General features: G+C 31.9%; 1 protein-coding gene across 1 annotated transcript; it reads right to left on the bottom strand.

The window, feature by feature from the left end:
* Positions 1-12,741: 12,741 nt before the first annotated feature.
* Positions 12,742-14,125, bottom strand: LOC143548758 (UDP-glycosyltransferase 89A2-like). The gene has a single exon (XM_077039848.1). The coding sequence runs from the start codon at positions 14,123-14,125 to the stop codon at positions 12,749-12,751; it is 1,377 nt and encodes a 458-aa protein (XP_076895963.1). The 3' UTR covers positions 12,742-12,748.
* Between the last annotated feature and the right edge of the window lie 4,350 nt (positions 14,126-18,475).

The following is an 18,475-nucleotide window of genomic DNA, read 5'->3' as shown; positions in this document are numbered from 1 at the left end:
GGCCTTTAGACGATAAAACTCTTCATTTGACTGATTTCTGAAGACAGCCACTTTTTCAGACTCAGATGTTTTACCATGAACAAACACAATCTTTTTCTCTTGAATTGGTTTAATTCAATGAGATTACTTGTTATAAAAACTTATTTTACCAAATCTTTTCGATTCAGCACACTTTTCTTTTCTAAAACCACTATTTTTAACCTTTTCCTCGGTTAAAACCGACTCCTTAAATCTTATTCCAGTTGTCATATCACAGCCAGAACTTTCATTTTCAACCTTTTCAGAGATAACAAAAACATCATCATCAAACATTGAGGTATCATGAAGTGGAGATTTGATGTCCACATTTAATTCCTTTTTGAAACCTTTTGGTTTCATGGGAATGCAAGCATTCCACATAGGTGGAGGCACAACATGATAACCTTCACTAGATGTTATGTTCTCATTCACATCATCATTAGATTTTGATGAATTTTTAGGCATAATGTGATCGAGAACATAAGAGGATGCAACATAACTCACTAGTTTTAAATTAACTCTCTCATCTATATGTCCGTTGATGGCAATTTGTTTGTCCTCAATCGTGTGTTTTAACATTGAAATTGTCTTTTGATCTTGTAAAATCTTTTCCCATAAATTCTTTTCACACGTTTGAAGTTTCATATATGCCTCATTAACAATGTTAAGATCTAACAATGATTTGTCATAATGCTTTTTCAACTCTTTAATTTCAAGAGTTTTAAAATCACACTCATCATATGGCAATTCACATTTTTCACATAAATTTGAGTTTAGAGTTACCTCGTTTGTCATGAATGCATGATCGGTTGGTTCTTCATTTGAAATTTCAGACTCTTCATCAGTTATGTCTTCAACAATTCCATCAACCAATTTCTCATTTGAGTCTTCAACCTTGCTTGATTCCTTGACTTCTGATTCATCCACATTGCCTTCCTTTCCTAAATCAATCTTACCATGGGGTACTTTCTCGCCATTAAACCAACCTGCAAAACTTTCAATTATATCAGGCGGAATAAGGAGGTAAGATAATCAGAAGGAACCGTGTGAATTTTGTCATAGGTTCTTGGAAGATCATCATCAGAATCATTTTGAACAACTTCTTAATCAACCTTGTCACTCTCTTTGTCATCATCCTTCAACACCTTATCCAATCTTTCATTTTCAACCAACTTGTCCTCTTCCACATTATCAACCAACTTGACTTCTTCCCTTTGATCAACGGTCTCAACCTTTTCACTATCCTCCACAACTTCTGCTACATTAGCCTGAAATACCGAATTCCAGTTGAACCCCTCGTCCATCTGTGCAGTAGCAGCCTTTTATTGTGACGTAAAGGCCTCTGGTTTCTTGCCTTTGGTAGATTTAGCCTCATTTTGAGAAGGACGATGATATATTGTTTGCTTGTAGTAATCCCTCCCAAACGGATTTGCAGCATTGTCATCTACATTCTTGCTTGTACACTCCCGTTTGAAATGTTCCTTTTCTTTGCATCGAAAGCATCTCCCCTTGGATTTATCAAGTCCCAATTTTGAATTGGACCTATCCAATACATTCCTTCCAGTAATCTCCTTGAATCTTTGAGCTCTACTTATCACACTTGCCATACACCAACGAATATCAATCATTCCATCTCTTCTGGGTCGATCTGATCATAATCTTCTTTGGTCATGTTGTAGTTACCAATCCGTCCAGCAACTAAACATTCATAAGATTCCAGAACTGAATCCAGAAATGCCATATGTTCCTTGACGGTTTCAGTGGTTAGGCACCCATTTTTCTTTAAATTTACAGCAATGTTGCAATGTAGAACATCAGCGTCTTGTGTGTCAGAAGCTTGGGATACTGGAATGGTGCCCAAGTAACTACTACTATATTGTGGAGTTGCAGAAACAGCAGGTACACTTGTTACAAAGGCATGTCCAGTCTGTTCAGCACAGAATGCTGTGGTAATCTTGGAATTTCAAGAAACACTTGATTGCGAACACTTGTAGTACAATCCCACATCTTGTGATACAGTAGTTGATTTCATCTTTTGCTTCTTCCTTAGCTCCAGATCATGAGCTTCAAGCTTCTTGATAAAACTTGCTAGATTAAGTCGAGCATATGCAATTGGGTTTGACTGCTGAATCATTATAAATGTGCCCCATTCTTCAGGTAACGCATCAGCAAACTTATCAATGTACTCATAATCAGACTTTTCAATCTTCAACCTCTTCATTTCATTCACCAGATAACAATATCGTTCAATCAATTCTACGAACGATTCTCCCTTGACCTGAGTAAATATGTCAAACTCTTTCTTGAGTAATGCTATTTTCCTTTTTCTCATATCAGGTTTCATCGGTCTTAGTTCAATAATGCATGCCAAATCGAGTAACATGAACCATTGTGCTGCAATAATTGAAAGATTTTTCAGCTGTGATGGCTTGTTGAAAGAGATTCAACATTTCCTTCTCTTTTAAGAACAAAGCTTTGTCCCCATCTGCAATTTGTGACAATCGATAATTTTCTCCATTCTCATTCTTAGGGATGATATACTCTTCTTCAACAGCGGTCCATGTCTCATAGTTTAACGCCTGAACATAGGTTTCAAACTTATCGGCCCAAGAAGGATAGTCTTCCATACGAAGAAGTTTTGGGGGTTCGTTTGACGTCCCCATTTCATTCTCAAGATTAATGTTTAGAAGTAGGGCAGATGGTTGAGACACGAAAGCATTTAGATTGTCTATGTTGTGAATAACAACAAGTCAACGTATATGATGATTATGGTCAACGGATATGTTTTACACAAGAAAGGTCAACGGATATATAGGTATGGTCAACGGATATGAAGATTTAATGTATATGTAGTACCCAACATATATGTTTCAACTTATAACATATACGGCGTATAAGTTATGCGCCGTATATGTTATACGTGAGAGACATATACGTGAAGATAACATATGCTCTAAGGAGACTCATTTTGGTAATTTGACAATTTAAATGTCCAAATGTTGATGAAATTGAATGAAACTTTGAAGGGTTTGTCACGAAGGTATAAGTAATGACTTGTGAGAGTTTGAAGGAATTGTGACGGCTAAAACTGAAGATAGAGAGAAAACCTTGAAAAACGTGTGATATTCAAGCTAGTAACTAGCTGAATGCACTGATACCACTTGAAGGAACTTGATATAGACACTGATTAGGATATGATAGAGTTACAGCTTATGTCTCAAGGTGCGAATACAATGAGAATGAACATCACAAGTAACAGCACATACTTCACTGATAATATCAAAATTTTACAAGATATGACACTTTAAGAACTTTCTCTCTCTAGTCTCTCTCTCTAGCATATGACATGAATGACCAAAAGTCTAGTTAATCACATATAAGTCCCCTATTTAAAAGAAACATATGAAAGTACATTTGGGGCATATATCTTATACGGCGCATATGTTATGCGCCGCATAACATATGCGGTCTCAAGGACTTATTCGCTAAACGTATACCCTGACATATACAAATGACATTTAAAGCCCTGTACAATCAAAACTAAAACCCTAGCAATAGACATTATGCTCTAACAATTTCCATGGCCGTCACAGACCACGTTATCCTCATGGCTGTCACATACCACGTTATTCTCATGGCCATTACAGACCATTTTATTCCCATTACCATTACAGACCACGTTATTCCCCAACCTGTTGTGTTTAACGTTACATGACGTGTTTGTATGAATAGGTTGTCACGTGTAATTTCATTATGTTTTGGCATTCGTAGTATCTCCATTTAATTTAACAATCAATAATACTATTCACCTTTCGTTAGCACGTAGTTAATCGTTATGTTTGTAGGGACTTTTCGTATGTGAATGTTTAGATAATTTTTAACCTAAACTGTTTTCAGATAGATACCGTACATAAACATGCTTCTCACAAAAGTTCGTAAACAGTTTGAAAAGAGGGGTCATGAAATTCACGGTTTTGTAGATACTCAGGGCAACGTCAGCTCGGGGTTCATTTCCCTTTCTATCTCTTAGTCCCTATAGTCAATATTATGATAATATTAATATTTTAATATTATTATAATCTTCGTACTAGACTGGGCTGTATATTTAGTCTGGGTATAGCTGTCATGCCCCGTAAGTTTCAGAAGGCTTGATTGTGATGTTGTTCAATATCTAATATTTAAAATCGAACTTGGCTCAGTTTTTCCATTTCACCAGCTGGGCCAAGTTGCTCATTACACGCTTGGAAAATAATTATGAGTACGTAAACTTGGGTAAAAGTATTGGTTGATAAAATGATTAAGTTATATAGAAAGATCACAATTTAAGGTTCAGGATTCACTACGGGGCTCGCTTTCGTTTATCATTTTGATTTGGAGAAAAACACGCACAATCTATCCAAATTGTTCGGATTTCTCACAAAAAGTTCGTTTTTACTTAATTAACCCGAAAATATAATTTTTGATTACTCTTGATGTTCTGATATTTCAACAGGTTCGTTTATCACGAACTCGTCGGTTTATATCAGAATTGAAGTTGTTTAATTTTCAAATTAGCACAATTAATCATCCGTTCATAACCAGACCCGTTTGGTTATTCATTCATTCATTACGTAATAAACGGTTAAACGCTTATTCGATTTGTAAGTGATGAGGTGTATCCGGCTTTGTCATGAGTGTCACAATATGCATGCCTTGCTTATAATAAAAATGATAATAATATATCTACCATTTGCTTAATAAACCGAAATATCTTAGGGGTTCGAATATTTTCTTCGTTAGTGTGTGTGTATATATATATATATGTATGTATGTATGTATGTATGTATAATATTTTATCAAAAACTAATTGCTATGTCACACACACACACACACACATATATATATATAGGGAAGGGATCTTTTGAGAACCATGTTGAGTTGTAAAAATTTAAGAACTCCATTCTATGCCACATATTTAATTAAATGGATTGGAATATGTGGTTGAGATTAAATTTGGCAAAAAAGTCAAAGTAGGAAAGAGAATAAAGTTGTAAGTGGTTACACTAACTTTTACGTCCGTTACATATGTGTAAAAAGTTGACTCGGTGCATAAAAAATTCTGTAATTTTTTTACGTGTATGTAACCTACATATATTACACGTGTAAAAAAAATTTTAAAAAAATTGTTACACCGAGTTCTTTCGAGTTTTTAAAACTCAAAGGGGTTCTCATTTGAAATCTCTCCTATATATATAAGTAACATTCGTTACTTTTCAAACCCGAAAACCTGACCCTTTTCAAATTTTCGGTTTTGTTTATAAAGATATGTGTCTCAGATTTCGTTTAATGTATTCATTGATTTTTGTGTATTCGTTAAACCAACCCACTTTGTTGTGCCGTTCTATTCATATTTAAAAGTTTGTCATTAATAGACCATTCGCAAAGATTTTACGTTTAAAGTTCGCTCATTTCTATTCGTTTTGTTCATTTAACGAAGCTTCAAGAATTATGGTTGTTTAATTAGACGATCTTTAAGCAATTCGGCCATATTATGAAAATAACAAATGTTTGTAGTTTCTGTCCAAACATGTCCCTTGCAAAGTCTAAGGTTTAAAATATAAATATATTATTAATCCGAATTTAAAAGAAACACTAAGAGCAGGGACCAAAGCTGTAAATATCAAATTAAAATATATTAATTTATTAAATAAACCCCAAACCCCCCTGTAGCCCGGTTTTCCGACGTAATCGCCGGCGTCCACAACCAAGAAATCCGGCGACCTTAATACACCTCTGTGATTCGCGTTTTGACTTCGATAATAAACAATATTGCACAGTTTAATTGTGTTAAAAGGCCCAAATTAAGCCGTAATCACCTCGCGAAACCGCCGCTAATGGCCGGAAGTTCTTTAAAATTCGTTTGACATGTTTTAATCAATTACGTTTCAATTCATAGTATAAATACGAACCTAACATACGACTAAACTTGCTATAATCACCTAATTACACTAACACACTCTCGGCAACCTCTAATTTGAGCTTTAAAATCCCATTCCGGCTGAGACGTTGTTCACCGTCATTCCGACACCTTACCAGGTAATTAATATATGTATTTGAATCATTTTCTAGCCTTGAATTAAACCCCTATCATAGTCTAAGCAAACAAGGAACAGATTCAACGAATTGAACACCTAGGGTTTCAAGGAAGATGATGGTCTTCAAGTTCTATATATATATAAATCATTTTCACATTTAAATCGAATCCCCTATCTGGTTCCTAGGTTGGAGGCTGTTTTTGTTAAACGTGAGACCCCAGTTCGAAACCCAGTACACTTTTTAGTTATTATTAACAATTAATATAACCTTTAAACTATTAACATATATAATATTAAACTTATGCCCTTAACGAATGTCCCACCCAAACCAATTGGTTAAGGCCGTGAACTGGTAACCCAGAGACTCAGACACTTATTTTTTTTAATATAAGTTTTAGTAATTTAATTATCTTTTAATTAGTTTTAATCATTTAAAAATCATTTTAAATTAAATACAAATTATCTAAATTAAATATAAAATATATCTCACCATTCTACACTTAAAAACCGAACCTTCGCTTTCGTAAACCGTATATTAAAAATCGTTCGTTAATAACAAATGTAAACTTTAGTTAACTAAAAAATCATTTCACTAAAACAATAATTATAATTTCGATTTGTAAACATTAGTTTAAATCGTTCAAGCGTATAAACTTCGTCCCTATGCCGTTAAAATGATTATAACCAAAGAATAACCAAGTGTTCGTTAAAACATAAATATTAATATAAAAATCAAAATGCCTTAAATTAATAAAATATATAGTAATATTTAAATTGTTTACGTTTTATTAGTTCAACTTCATAAAGTTAACACAAATTATATTTAACGCTTTAACCATCCCGAATCCGTTATAAACCCATTCTATCGTGTCTAGTTCGTTCATTTCGATTAGATGTTTATTTCGTTTTATACCTTAAAATTAGGGTCAATCTTTAAGACTCATCGTGAAGCTAACAAGCTTGTTTAAGCCATCCAACCGTTGACGCTTTCCCTTATTCCAAGTGAGTTTTCATAACCCCGTTTTACTTTTACACGTTTTGGGGTGTAGCGCGTTCCAAACTTTGTTTCATGTTTCAAACTAAAATTCATATGCGTGTCTTGTATGTAATTGTTTCGCATCATATTGCTTGTAAATTATGTGGTTATGTGCTAGTTGTTTATTGTTTTTGTTGGTGAAGACTCATACACATACTCAACGTGGGAGGGTCCGACAGGACGTACCTGTGCCGTCCATTAATAAATGGCGGTATCATTATTATATTCTATACTCAAGTAGCTCGGCGAACGGGGGTTCTTTAGTAGATTTGACTTATGTCAAGTGAACGGAAATATCATGTATTTACTTTTCTTTTACTTTATGATTGAGCCTGTACATCTTGACTTGTGGATTTTACACTTTTCGTATTATAAATATGCAAAACTTTATAAATTCTCACCAACATTATTGTTAAAAAAATATATTATTTTAAACGTGTTGCAGGTTGAAGGTTAAGGATTGAAAACTACATTAGTTGGACCATTAGGGTATTAGAAACACATCATAATGAAATTCAAAGTTTATTGTATTGTTATTTGATTGTGTATTTGTGATGTATTGTAATAAAATAAATATAATTATTGCCGCTTTAATAGCGTTACGAACTTATTAGTGATCTGTACGTTACACCCGGGCATATTCCGCTTAAAGCCGGGGTGTTACAATATATATATATATATATATATATATATATATATATATATATATATATATATATATATATATATATATATATATATATATATATATATATATAGGATTAGGTTAGAATAAAAACCCACTTGAGTTATGAAAACTCTAGAAACTCATTCTCAACCACATGTTTTTAATTAAAGATTAAATCTTGTGATCCATAATTAAAGTTAATAAAAAATGTAAACGTTAATTTACATTTTCTCTTTCCTGAAAACATATATAAAAATTAGTATAAAAATGTAAAAATAATAGCAAAACATTTTTTTTAATGTTTTCGATGTTTTGTATTAAATGTAACAACATATATTACATGCACAAAGAAAACAAAAAACGATGTTACATAGGGTTTTCACGGGTTTTCACAACTCAAGTGGGTTTTCATTTTATACTTTGTCTATATATATATATATATATGTGTGTGTGTGTGTGTGTGTGTGTGTGTATAGAAGAGCATGCACGTTGCCCCGGGAATGCAACGGAAATTCAGTCGATAATCTGATCAATTACTTTTCTTTTATAGGTTCTGGCTACAACCTGATGATTTCACATCAATCTTCAATGTAAAAAACATGTTTACTTTCAAAGTCAGGGCACTTTTTAATAATTAAAATATTCACCATTTAAACAATAAAAGAAGATATTCGAACCTATTTTTTCCTTGAAGTGCTCGATGTATGTTTATGCATAGTCGCATCTCGTAAACAAGATGATGCAGTTACATTTCATAATCGGTTTAAAATTTATACATTGCAAGATGAATTCCTTCCATTCTTTGAAAAGTTGAGTTCATGTCCATTTATATTTCTTTGTTTATGTGCGTGAATTGATTTAGAATGTTGGCGAGCAATCACAAACATGTTCATTTTCTTTAAGAACGGACATGTAGAAAATTTGTCTGTTTAATTGGTTGTGTTGATGTTCATGTTTCAGTTAAAGTAAAATGAACAAACACGAATGCCCATGTTTGTGGTTGTTCAATTCATTTACATGTGAGTATAGTCAAAATCATAATAATTATGATATCTTTACATATTCACATACATATATACGGATTTGAATTTAGAAAACATTAGAAAAAAAAAAAGGAAAAAAAAAACACAACCAAATAAGTGAAAATTGGATTCACCTTGAGTGCACGTTTATGATCTGAGAAACTTGAAATTTTCACCCAGAGAAGGAAGATATTTCTCAGGTTAATTGATTTCACATCTAATATGCAATTCTGCATAAAACAAAAAACATGAGCCATCAAAGTGATTTTGGAACAAAGCAAGAAGTATTATCTGATAATTGACAAAGCGATTCAATTACGGTGACCCATTAACAAATTTTCACTATGAAATGGACAATCTGATGTGGTAGTAGTGGTACCAACTGATAATTTCATGTGTAAAAATAATATGACCCGCTTTCTCAACCAAACAAGCCTGTTATGAATTTCTGATCCGAAACAAACATGTGACCCATTATATAAATGAACTGAGTCTTCTTTTGAAGTTACCAGACTCGCCTCTAAAACAACAGTTGTCCAGATTACACACTTTGATTATTAAAAAGTGAAAAACATTTGACCAGTTTTTATATTTGTTTTGTAAAAAATATATAAGTTAAAGAAACCATATTGGTCCGTATGTAGAAACACTGTATCCAGTTCTGCAGTTTACAATGTTTTGACAAACAGCAATATTAAACCAGACAAAAACATCCGATTTTTTACCCAAATGAACTGTCGACACAAATTTGAACCGTAATCAGAAATTTCCAAAATACCAAATATGCTCCTAATTTGTTATGACTTGCAGATGATAAATTTTTTAAATACTTTAATTTTAAGTTCACTGGATTGACAAACTAATCAAATCCAAATCATATATGAAACCGAAACTCCTATTGTAGATATTAGCATGCAAGCAATTAAAATACTCCACTGCCCAAAAACTATTGTACAAATTTCTATTTTGATTTGTTATTAGTTACCGATCTTCCTATTTTACCATTATTAATCTTTTCTTGAATTATAATCATCTACAACACAAAAAATGGTTGCAATCACAAGTATTTAAGATAGATATATATATTCTCATCATACCTCTCGTAACACAAAATAAAAAGACAGATCAAACTTTATAAGCACATTTAAAGCTTTATTTAAATATATACCTTGCAAAGTGCGTGTCTTTGTAGTTGAGCGGCCAGCTCCCAACTCGGTTGAAATCGTTAAGGCGAATATGAGCTTCATCTGAATCCACTTGACCTTTTAAGTGTTACCAGAATAGCTTGATGTTTTGCATTTTCATCTTGAGCTACTACCCACTACCATTCACTGGTTCCGAATATGCATATTTAAAAAATAATATTAATAACAATAATAATAATAATAATAATAATATAGACAGATATCGGGAAGAAAGAAAAATAAATATCGAGCAATAGATGGATGATGGATCAGCGTTTGCAGTTCTGAAAGGCGTTGATGTTGTGATTTTTGTGAGTCGGCTTTATCACTAAACCACAAAAAAAAAAGAAAGAAATTAAAGCTTGAACTAAAATAAACAAGAGTAACAAATTAACAAAAATGTATCAAATGGAGTTGAAAGTCACTCAAAGTCTATTCTTAATGTATACAACAGCAAGAATCATATTATCAAATAAATTGAATTATTATTGCAACAGAATTATGAAAAAAAATGTTCAGAAAGTTATAAAATATTACCCTCATATTAATTTATCAGTCCTTGGACTGAGTTCTACCATTATCAACTCTTGGTTAACATAAACAATTGTATTTTATTAATCTTCTTTTGTGTATACAACTGCCAAAAATAATTTTTAACCAAATTCATACCAGCGTTATGAAGATTAAAATTGAAAACATACTACAATGATTATTCATTGGACTGTGAAAACTTACAAGTGAGGAAACGCTTCGGGATTTCAAAACTTTGATTATACAACTTCAATCATCAGCCCCAACATAAATTAGATTATCGGATGCCTGTGTTGATATTCAAGATGCGTGAAACCCTTACTCTGACCCTTTGTGCCCCAACAGAAATTAGATTACCAGATGTCTGCTGGTTCACATTAAGAAAGAAAAAAATCAGTTTACTATTATTCCTAACAGAGTTGACCCATATTTTAAACTATAATAACTTTTTATAATCAAATATGTTATTAAATATGAGTACTAGTGTTATAAAAAATTGTTAACCTGGGAATGTTGAAAAGCGGCGCTAGCATCGTGCCCATTTGGCCCATGTAAAAAATGGTATGTTAATTTGACCGGCGAACATGTAATTTGAATTTGCTGCAGAATTGATAACATGATCGATTACCTACAAAATAATTGCTTAATGATATTCTATCCCACTTTTGCTAGCACTATGTATTGCAAGATCCTACCTTGCAACATTTTTCTTGAATCTCATGGTTGGCAAATACAACAATTGAATCAAAATTCCAAAACACACATGCTCTTCTTATGTAAATTAATATAACAAGAGGCTAACTTAATTATAGACCATATAGTCAGGAATCCTCGCTCGGATCTATAACTCGTTTAAATCTTTCTCTCGTTAGATCTACATTTCAAGGTGAGTAGTTCACATCCCCTTTTTAACATTTTTATATTTTGAGGGCGTTATGCGTCACAAGTGTTTAATCTCATTTTAATTATACAATTCCACTATATGTGTTAATGTGTAATTATTCAATTTGTTGATACGTGCAAATGTTATTATGTGTTTATTTTGTGTTATGGTATCTCATCCTCATTAGTATGATTATATGCTGTCGGAGTAGTTCGTTATCTATGTGATTCGGGTGAAAAGACATTTTTTATTATTATGGCTATGCTAGTTGTAATGCTTCATATTTATCACAAGAAATTGTCATTTTAATATTATATATATGCAAAAATTGTAATTACTTACTCAACTTTATGTTGACAAATCTATCTATTTTCACGTGTGACGCATATAGCTTTTTGGGGGACGAAGAAAGAATTTAAAGAATAGATTGGACCTTAGGTTGCATGACGAATAAACTTGGAATTTATTTTTATTTATTTAATTATGATTTTATTTCTGTGTAAGACAATGTTGTATTTGTGTACTTGAATGATTAATTTAGATATTGGCACAAGTAATTTAATTAGTGTCTTTTGATCTATGATACAAATTATGTCGCGCCCGATATCTTCCGCCGTAGGTTGTGACACAATGGATCGCAAAATATAACATAATGTCGAACAAAATATGACACAATATTGAGTTATATAACAATATAAAGAAAAAGAGACAAAATGTCAAAAAAAGGCACAATCAATGATAAAAATAAATACAAGATCCATTGATAAACAAAAAGACGCATGATATTTTTCACTCAACATTGTGTTTTTTTCGAGTTTTGTTTTTGTTGTTTTTAGAACGAGAAATATGATGGAAACATTTTTGTGTTTTTACATTTTCATATTTTTATTAAAATTTGAGTTATAATTTTTTTATTAATTTTTCATTATCATTATTTTTAATATTAGTTTTTTTTTATTATTTTCTAAAAATGTTTCTCATTTTTGTCCTTTTGTCCCCTTTGTATAATTTCACCCATATACACTATTATGGTAGACAAACTCCTAGTTTTTTTCCAGAATTTTTGTCTTGATTTTTCCAATAAAAACAAAAATAAAAACAAAAGATGAAATAACCAATCAAGGGAGTGACCGTTCTGGAAAAAAAATATTTAAATTATTAGTCTGCCCAAAATGATATCTTTTTAATAAATGATCATGATACTTGTTTCTGGTTTGATGTACACACTTTAATCAATTTTCTTTGAACAACCAGGGCAACAATGACCTTCTGATACTCGTTGATTTGACATAAAACTCAATTATTTCATTATAATGGCGACCTTCATGTCCACTCATATTTGGTTCAAGTTACACAACTCCTTAACAAGCCTGTCCAAATCCAATAATGAGCTCCCACCTTCCTTAACTGCTTCGATCGCTCTGTTTCTCATTTCTTTTGCTTTCAACTTCTCAACTTTATCCCCACTCATTGACTCGGCAATTATTCGAGCCAACCGTACCGAGTCAGGAACAGTATTCGGGCCTTCACAAACCCGCACAGACACACCATGGTCCTCAACTAACAACCTAGCATTAACATATTGATCAGCCTCCATGGGCCAAGCCAATATCATCACTCCACTTAAAATCGCTTCCAAAACCGAGTTCCACCCACAATGACTTAAAAACCCACCGACAGCTTCGTGACTCAATATCGTAACCTGTGGAGCCCAGCCCTTTATCACAAACCCTCTACCCGACCCATCCAGAACCAAACCACCTTGTTCCGGCTTCACCACCAAAACATAACTAATCCCACTATCTTCAAGCCCAACAACCAAAGCCTCCATTTGTTCACTTGTAAGAAACTTTTGACTTCCAAAACAAGCGTACACGACAGACCCGTTAGGCTTCCCATCAAGCCATCTAACCACATCACAGTCCGAACCTGAACCAGGTTGTTCAGGTTCAGACTTTCCACGGATCAAGGGGTCGGACCTGCCAAGTAAACTAACGGGTCCAACCCCAAAAACCCTCCCATGACCAATAAACTTCTTAAGACCCTCCATATACCGCGACTCCAACGCATCAAACGTGTTGAAAACCCAACCCCAACTCAGCCCATTCGCAACATGACCATCAAGCACAAATATCCACTCCGGGTCCGATTCATTGTAGGCCCGAATCACCGAGGGAAGATGATACCATGAAAAGCTCGGTGAATCCGGCAATTCGTGAAACACCGTAATACTTTGAGACCTAACCACAGAAATGTTGCGGCACGAGTAGTCTAAAACCGCAGTCAAGAAAGCACCAGAGGAGAAGAAACAGATCCGATGGATGCCCAACTTGTCGGCTAAGTGGTGGGTCCATCCGAGGAAGAAATCCGACAGGATAGCAACAGGTGGGTTAGAATGGGAATTGAACCATTGGGTAATCGGGTCTTGAAGTTTTGCCAGGGAGTTAATGATGGGAGCGTTGGCATGGTTGCCGATGTCCTTCACGTTTTCTACACCGGCAGGGAGTGACGGGTGGGGTGGGAATGGGAGGACCAGGGTTTGGATGCTGGGAGATGAATCGAGAAGTGGGTTCAGGATGGGGAGGTTTTTGGGTGTGACCAGGATGGTAATGGTTAGACCGTGGGTGGCTAGGTAGTGGGTTAGGTCTAGGAGTGGGAGCATGTGACCTTGAGCAGGAAATGGGAAGACGAGGATATGCGAACCTGCCATGGAAGTGTTTGGTTGTGGTTGTGGTTGTGGTTGTGGTTGTGAGTCAAGGAAGGGTTGACGATAGGATGGATATTTTAGGGCAAGGAAAATATCGAGTAGGTGTGAAAATAAAGGTTTGCTATTTTACACGGGGACAAATATAGAAAATTTGTGGGATCACAAAATTTTTTTAAAAAATAATATAATTTAAAGTATAAAAATAAAGAAAAAAGTAATAATAAAATGTAAATATATATATAACTTTTTCTCCCTCCTGAAAACATATACACAAATTAGTAAAAAATTGTTAAAAAATAGTAAAACATTTTTTTTTAATGTTTTGTATTAAATGTTACAACATATATTAAATATAACAAAAAAAAAAACAACAATGTTACATAGGGTTTTCGCGGGTTTTCATTTTAATCTTACCCTATATATATATATATATATATTGAGCTATGATTTTTTAATTATTTTTTTTTATTTTTTAAGGAGTTTTTTTTAAGACATAAATCCTTTTCAAACTTTTCGTTTTTGTCTTTCTTTGCATTTTAACCTTTTCCATGAAAATGATTTAGTGTTGGTGAAGAGTGTAGTATGATAATCATGTAGCATTGCTTATCGATTTATTTATTTTATTTTATTTTTTAAACATCGAACCTTTATAAATTTTTTTTAAATTAAAGTTAATCATACAGGTAGTTCATGTAGTTTGTTGAAAGTAACGGATTCGGGTGTCAAAGATTTAAAGTAACAAGTTTCAATTTTATGGTATTAATTTTGTAACAAGATTAGGTATAAAACTAGTAGACGTTAAAATTTCTGTTAAATACAACTAAAATGGCCATTTTACCATTAAATAAACTAGTAATTATGTTAAAGGACTATTAATGCAATTTACATATATAAACTAAACTGAAGCCAAAATCCCCAGTGCCCGTCTGTCCATACCTTCCACCAGCAGGTTGATGTCTGTCATATTTTTTTAACAAAAGAACCTTTCCTAACAACGACGAATTGTAGATGATGTAAGCTTGCTGACAAAAGAAGTGACCGAAAAACACGTTTCAACTTGTTCTAACATTTATGTGCTATGGCTATATAAATTTATGTGTGGCTATCATTATTATATTTACAATAATAGATAAATAATTAAATTATATTTTATTATTATATGGGGTAGGTAGTAAACAAAATATAAGAAGTGTGAAAAGTAATTTAGTCCATTTATCTTTGATTTGAATTGTAAAGATAGAAAGCACATATATGAATAGTTTATATTTGTTGACTTTATCTTCACATGCAAGGCAAATGTTATTTCTGTATCATTTTAAAATGTTAATAACTTTTTCATACAACAATTTTTTTTTATAAAAAACTTCACCATAATAATAACGTTTTTTTTATCTTTAATCTGAGTACCATATTTTTGTAAAAAATTTTAAAAAAAAAAATTAGTAGGATTTTATACATTGTGTTATTGGTTTGCCATTATGTTTTTTTTTTCTTTTTTAATTGAGTTTTCTACATTATGTAATAGGTTATGGTCATTGTGTTTTACAATCGTTACACATATTAAATATTAAATTTAAAACAAAAGGTACGTCATTGTGTCTTTATACTAATCATTGTGTTTTAGTCATTGTGTATTATGTCCATGTCATTGTGTATTATGTAATTACCATTGTGTTTTACGTTTTAGATCATTGTGTAATATGTATTCACCATGTGTTTTACGTTTTAGATCATTGTGTAATATGTATTCACCATTATGTTTTATGTTTTATGTTATTGTGTAATATGCATTGATCGTTGTGTTTTAAACTTTTATGTATTAGATATAGTTGTTATTTTATCATTATAACATATTAGAATTACACAACGATGTTATTTTACTATTACAATTTTCAGATGTCATCACTTTTTAAAAAAATACAATGATAATCATAAAGACACAATGATAAATAGCTAGACACAATGATAAACATAAGACACAATGCCAAACAGAAATATCCAATGACATAATTTTTTTTTATTTTTATAAAACAAAGTCATACTCATATTAAAGATAAAAAACACTTGTTGTTACGGTGAACTTTATTTTAAAAAAAATGTCGAACAAAAAAGTTAAAGACGTTTTAAAATGTTGGAGGAATTGACACGTGTTTTGCATGTGACTAGAGAAAATATGTGTTTTTCCTTTTATGCCCTTCCTTTTTTTAGTCACCACTTGACACATGGCAATAAATTATGGCTTCTCATCGTTCTTATTTTTGTTATCCTTTGTATAATAACTCAACCCATTATTATATTAGCTAGGTAATTGTTGATTGATCATATTACCTTTTCTTGCTAATCAAGTGTTTCCCCTTGGATGTATATAAATATATGAGGAAGATTATTTAACATCATAATATAACCCTAAACCTCATAACAAATTTCATGACTCTCTTTCTCTCTCTCCATATTTTGGTTTCATCAAAAACCCTAATCCCCATCACTAATATACATCCAAAAAAGAACTTGACCAAGCTGACAATTATGTCGTCTGGATCATTCTCATTAGCCGTGACTACTCTCTTTGCTGTAACAGGTATGCTTTAGTTATAGGTTTATCATAATATTCATCTTTTCCATAACCAACGTGAAGAACTGATTAACATGTGATATCATAGCGATGTTGATTAATCAGTTCTTCATGTTTTCCATAAACTCAAGATCTAAACCGGAAGACCTGGACTAAAACCTAATAAACCCTAAGATAATTTTTTCGATTCTATTAATTCGTTTTATATATTGAAAACCGAATATATAAGCCCTAATAATTTTTCGGTTTTTTTTGTTATTAAAATTCGTATTTGATGTAACCCGAAGAATTTTCGAAAATTTGATAAATTCAATGATGTTCTTCGTGTTCATCATAGTTTTCAAAAAATCACATATAATCTGGTTCAAGATCTGGACTATTATAATGTTTTTCCTATTATTTTGGTTCAACTTTATCCCAAGATATTTCCAATTCTAGAAAATTAATAAACGAAGTCTTTTCGAAAGTAAACAAATCTTGGATAAACAAAGAATTCCTAAGAATTTGGATATAACCAAATCATGTAACTGTTTATGGAATCATGGGTGTATGTGTTTACGGTTAAAATAAGTTCCCGAAAACACCTAGTTTTCGGATAACATCAAATTACCGAAAACATATAAAACCCGAAAACCTTATTCCCGAGAAAAAAATTGTGAACTAACACCAAAATATAATATATATATATATAGGGGTGGGTTCTAGTGAAAACTGCTCTTAAAGAGAAAACTTAAAAACTCCTAAAACCTTCTAAAAAACTATTTTTAACTTTTAAAATTTTTTTTTTGAAGTTTCTTTTTTTTTTCCTTTATTCTTATATGTTGTTATTGGTTAAAAAAAAAAAACTTGTCGGTAACCTTGTCGGTATAATGCTCATGTGTAATAATAGTGTGCATTGCATATATGCAAAAATGTTTGTATTACATAGAATACAACACTATTGCACATATTTGATACACACTATTGTATATATGCAATATAAGACTAATACACACATTGAATACACATTAGTACGTATGTGTAATACAACATTAACGCACATGTGCACCACATCGACTTTTATTTTATTATTATTTTTTTTCCATATAATACAACACTACTACACATATACAATACACAAATATTGAGTATATGCAATAAAACACTATTAAACTCAAAAATACATAGTAATACACATGTGTAATACAACGGTATCGCACAGTAATACGTATGTGCATTACAGCGGTTTTTTTTATTTTTTTATATTTTTCAAGTGAAATATAAGAAAATATAAGAATAATGGCTAAAACAGAATTTTAAAAATATTTTTTTTAATTTTTAATTAAAAATAATTCTTTAGGAGTTTTTAGGAATTTTTTAGTTTTCTCTCTAAAGGTGAGTTTTCTCTTGACCCTCTCCCTATATATATATATATATATATATATATATATATATATAAATTAGTTTTACAAAACATTGAAAGGCTTAACTTGAATAAATTTGTTGATATACACTTCTGCCCAAAGATGATATATTACATCAAACACATCATTCAAGTTTAAATACAAATTGTGTTAGTTTAGCCGGACATGATTTAAATGTATCACTTCTGCCCAAATGTGATGTGTTACATTTATATCAATCAAAACTAACTCGTGCATAATTAAAATAGTTGTTTCACTTTTGCCTAAAGGTGATGTGTTACAATTGTTTTGCACATATATTTAAATAAAATTTAATTATGCCAAAATGTTATTTATATTTTAATTAAGTAGAACTTTTAATTAAAGCAATCTATTAGT

The sequence above is a fragment of the Bidens hawaiensis genome, unplaced genomic scaffold (assembly GCF_021521415.1).
Source record: "Bidens hawaiensis isolate Kalapana, Puna unplaced genomic scaffold, B.hawaiensis_p1.1 tig00000935_1, whole genome shotgun sequence".
In the NCBI taxonomy this organism is placed as follows: domain Eukaryota; kingdom Viridiplantae; phylum Streptophyta; class Magnoliopsida; order Asterales; family Asteraceae; genus Bidens; species Bidens hawaiensis.
Note: the sequence above shows the minus strand (reverse complement) of the source record. Positions and strands in the feature narration are given on the sequence as shown.

Excerpts from the sequence above, each read along its gene's own strand:
- LOC143548758 (XM_077039848.1), bottom strand. The coding sequence starts at position 14,125 with ATGGCAGGTTCGCATATCCTCGTCTTCCCATTTCCTGCTCAAGGTCAC.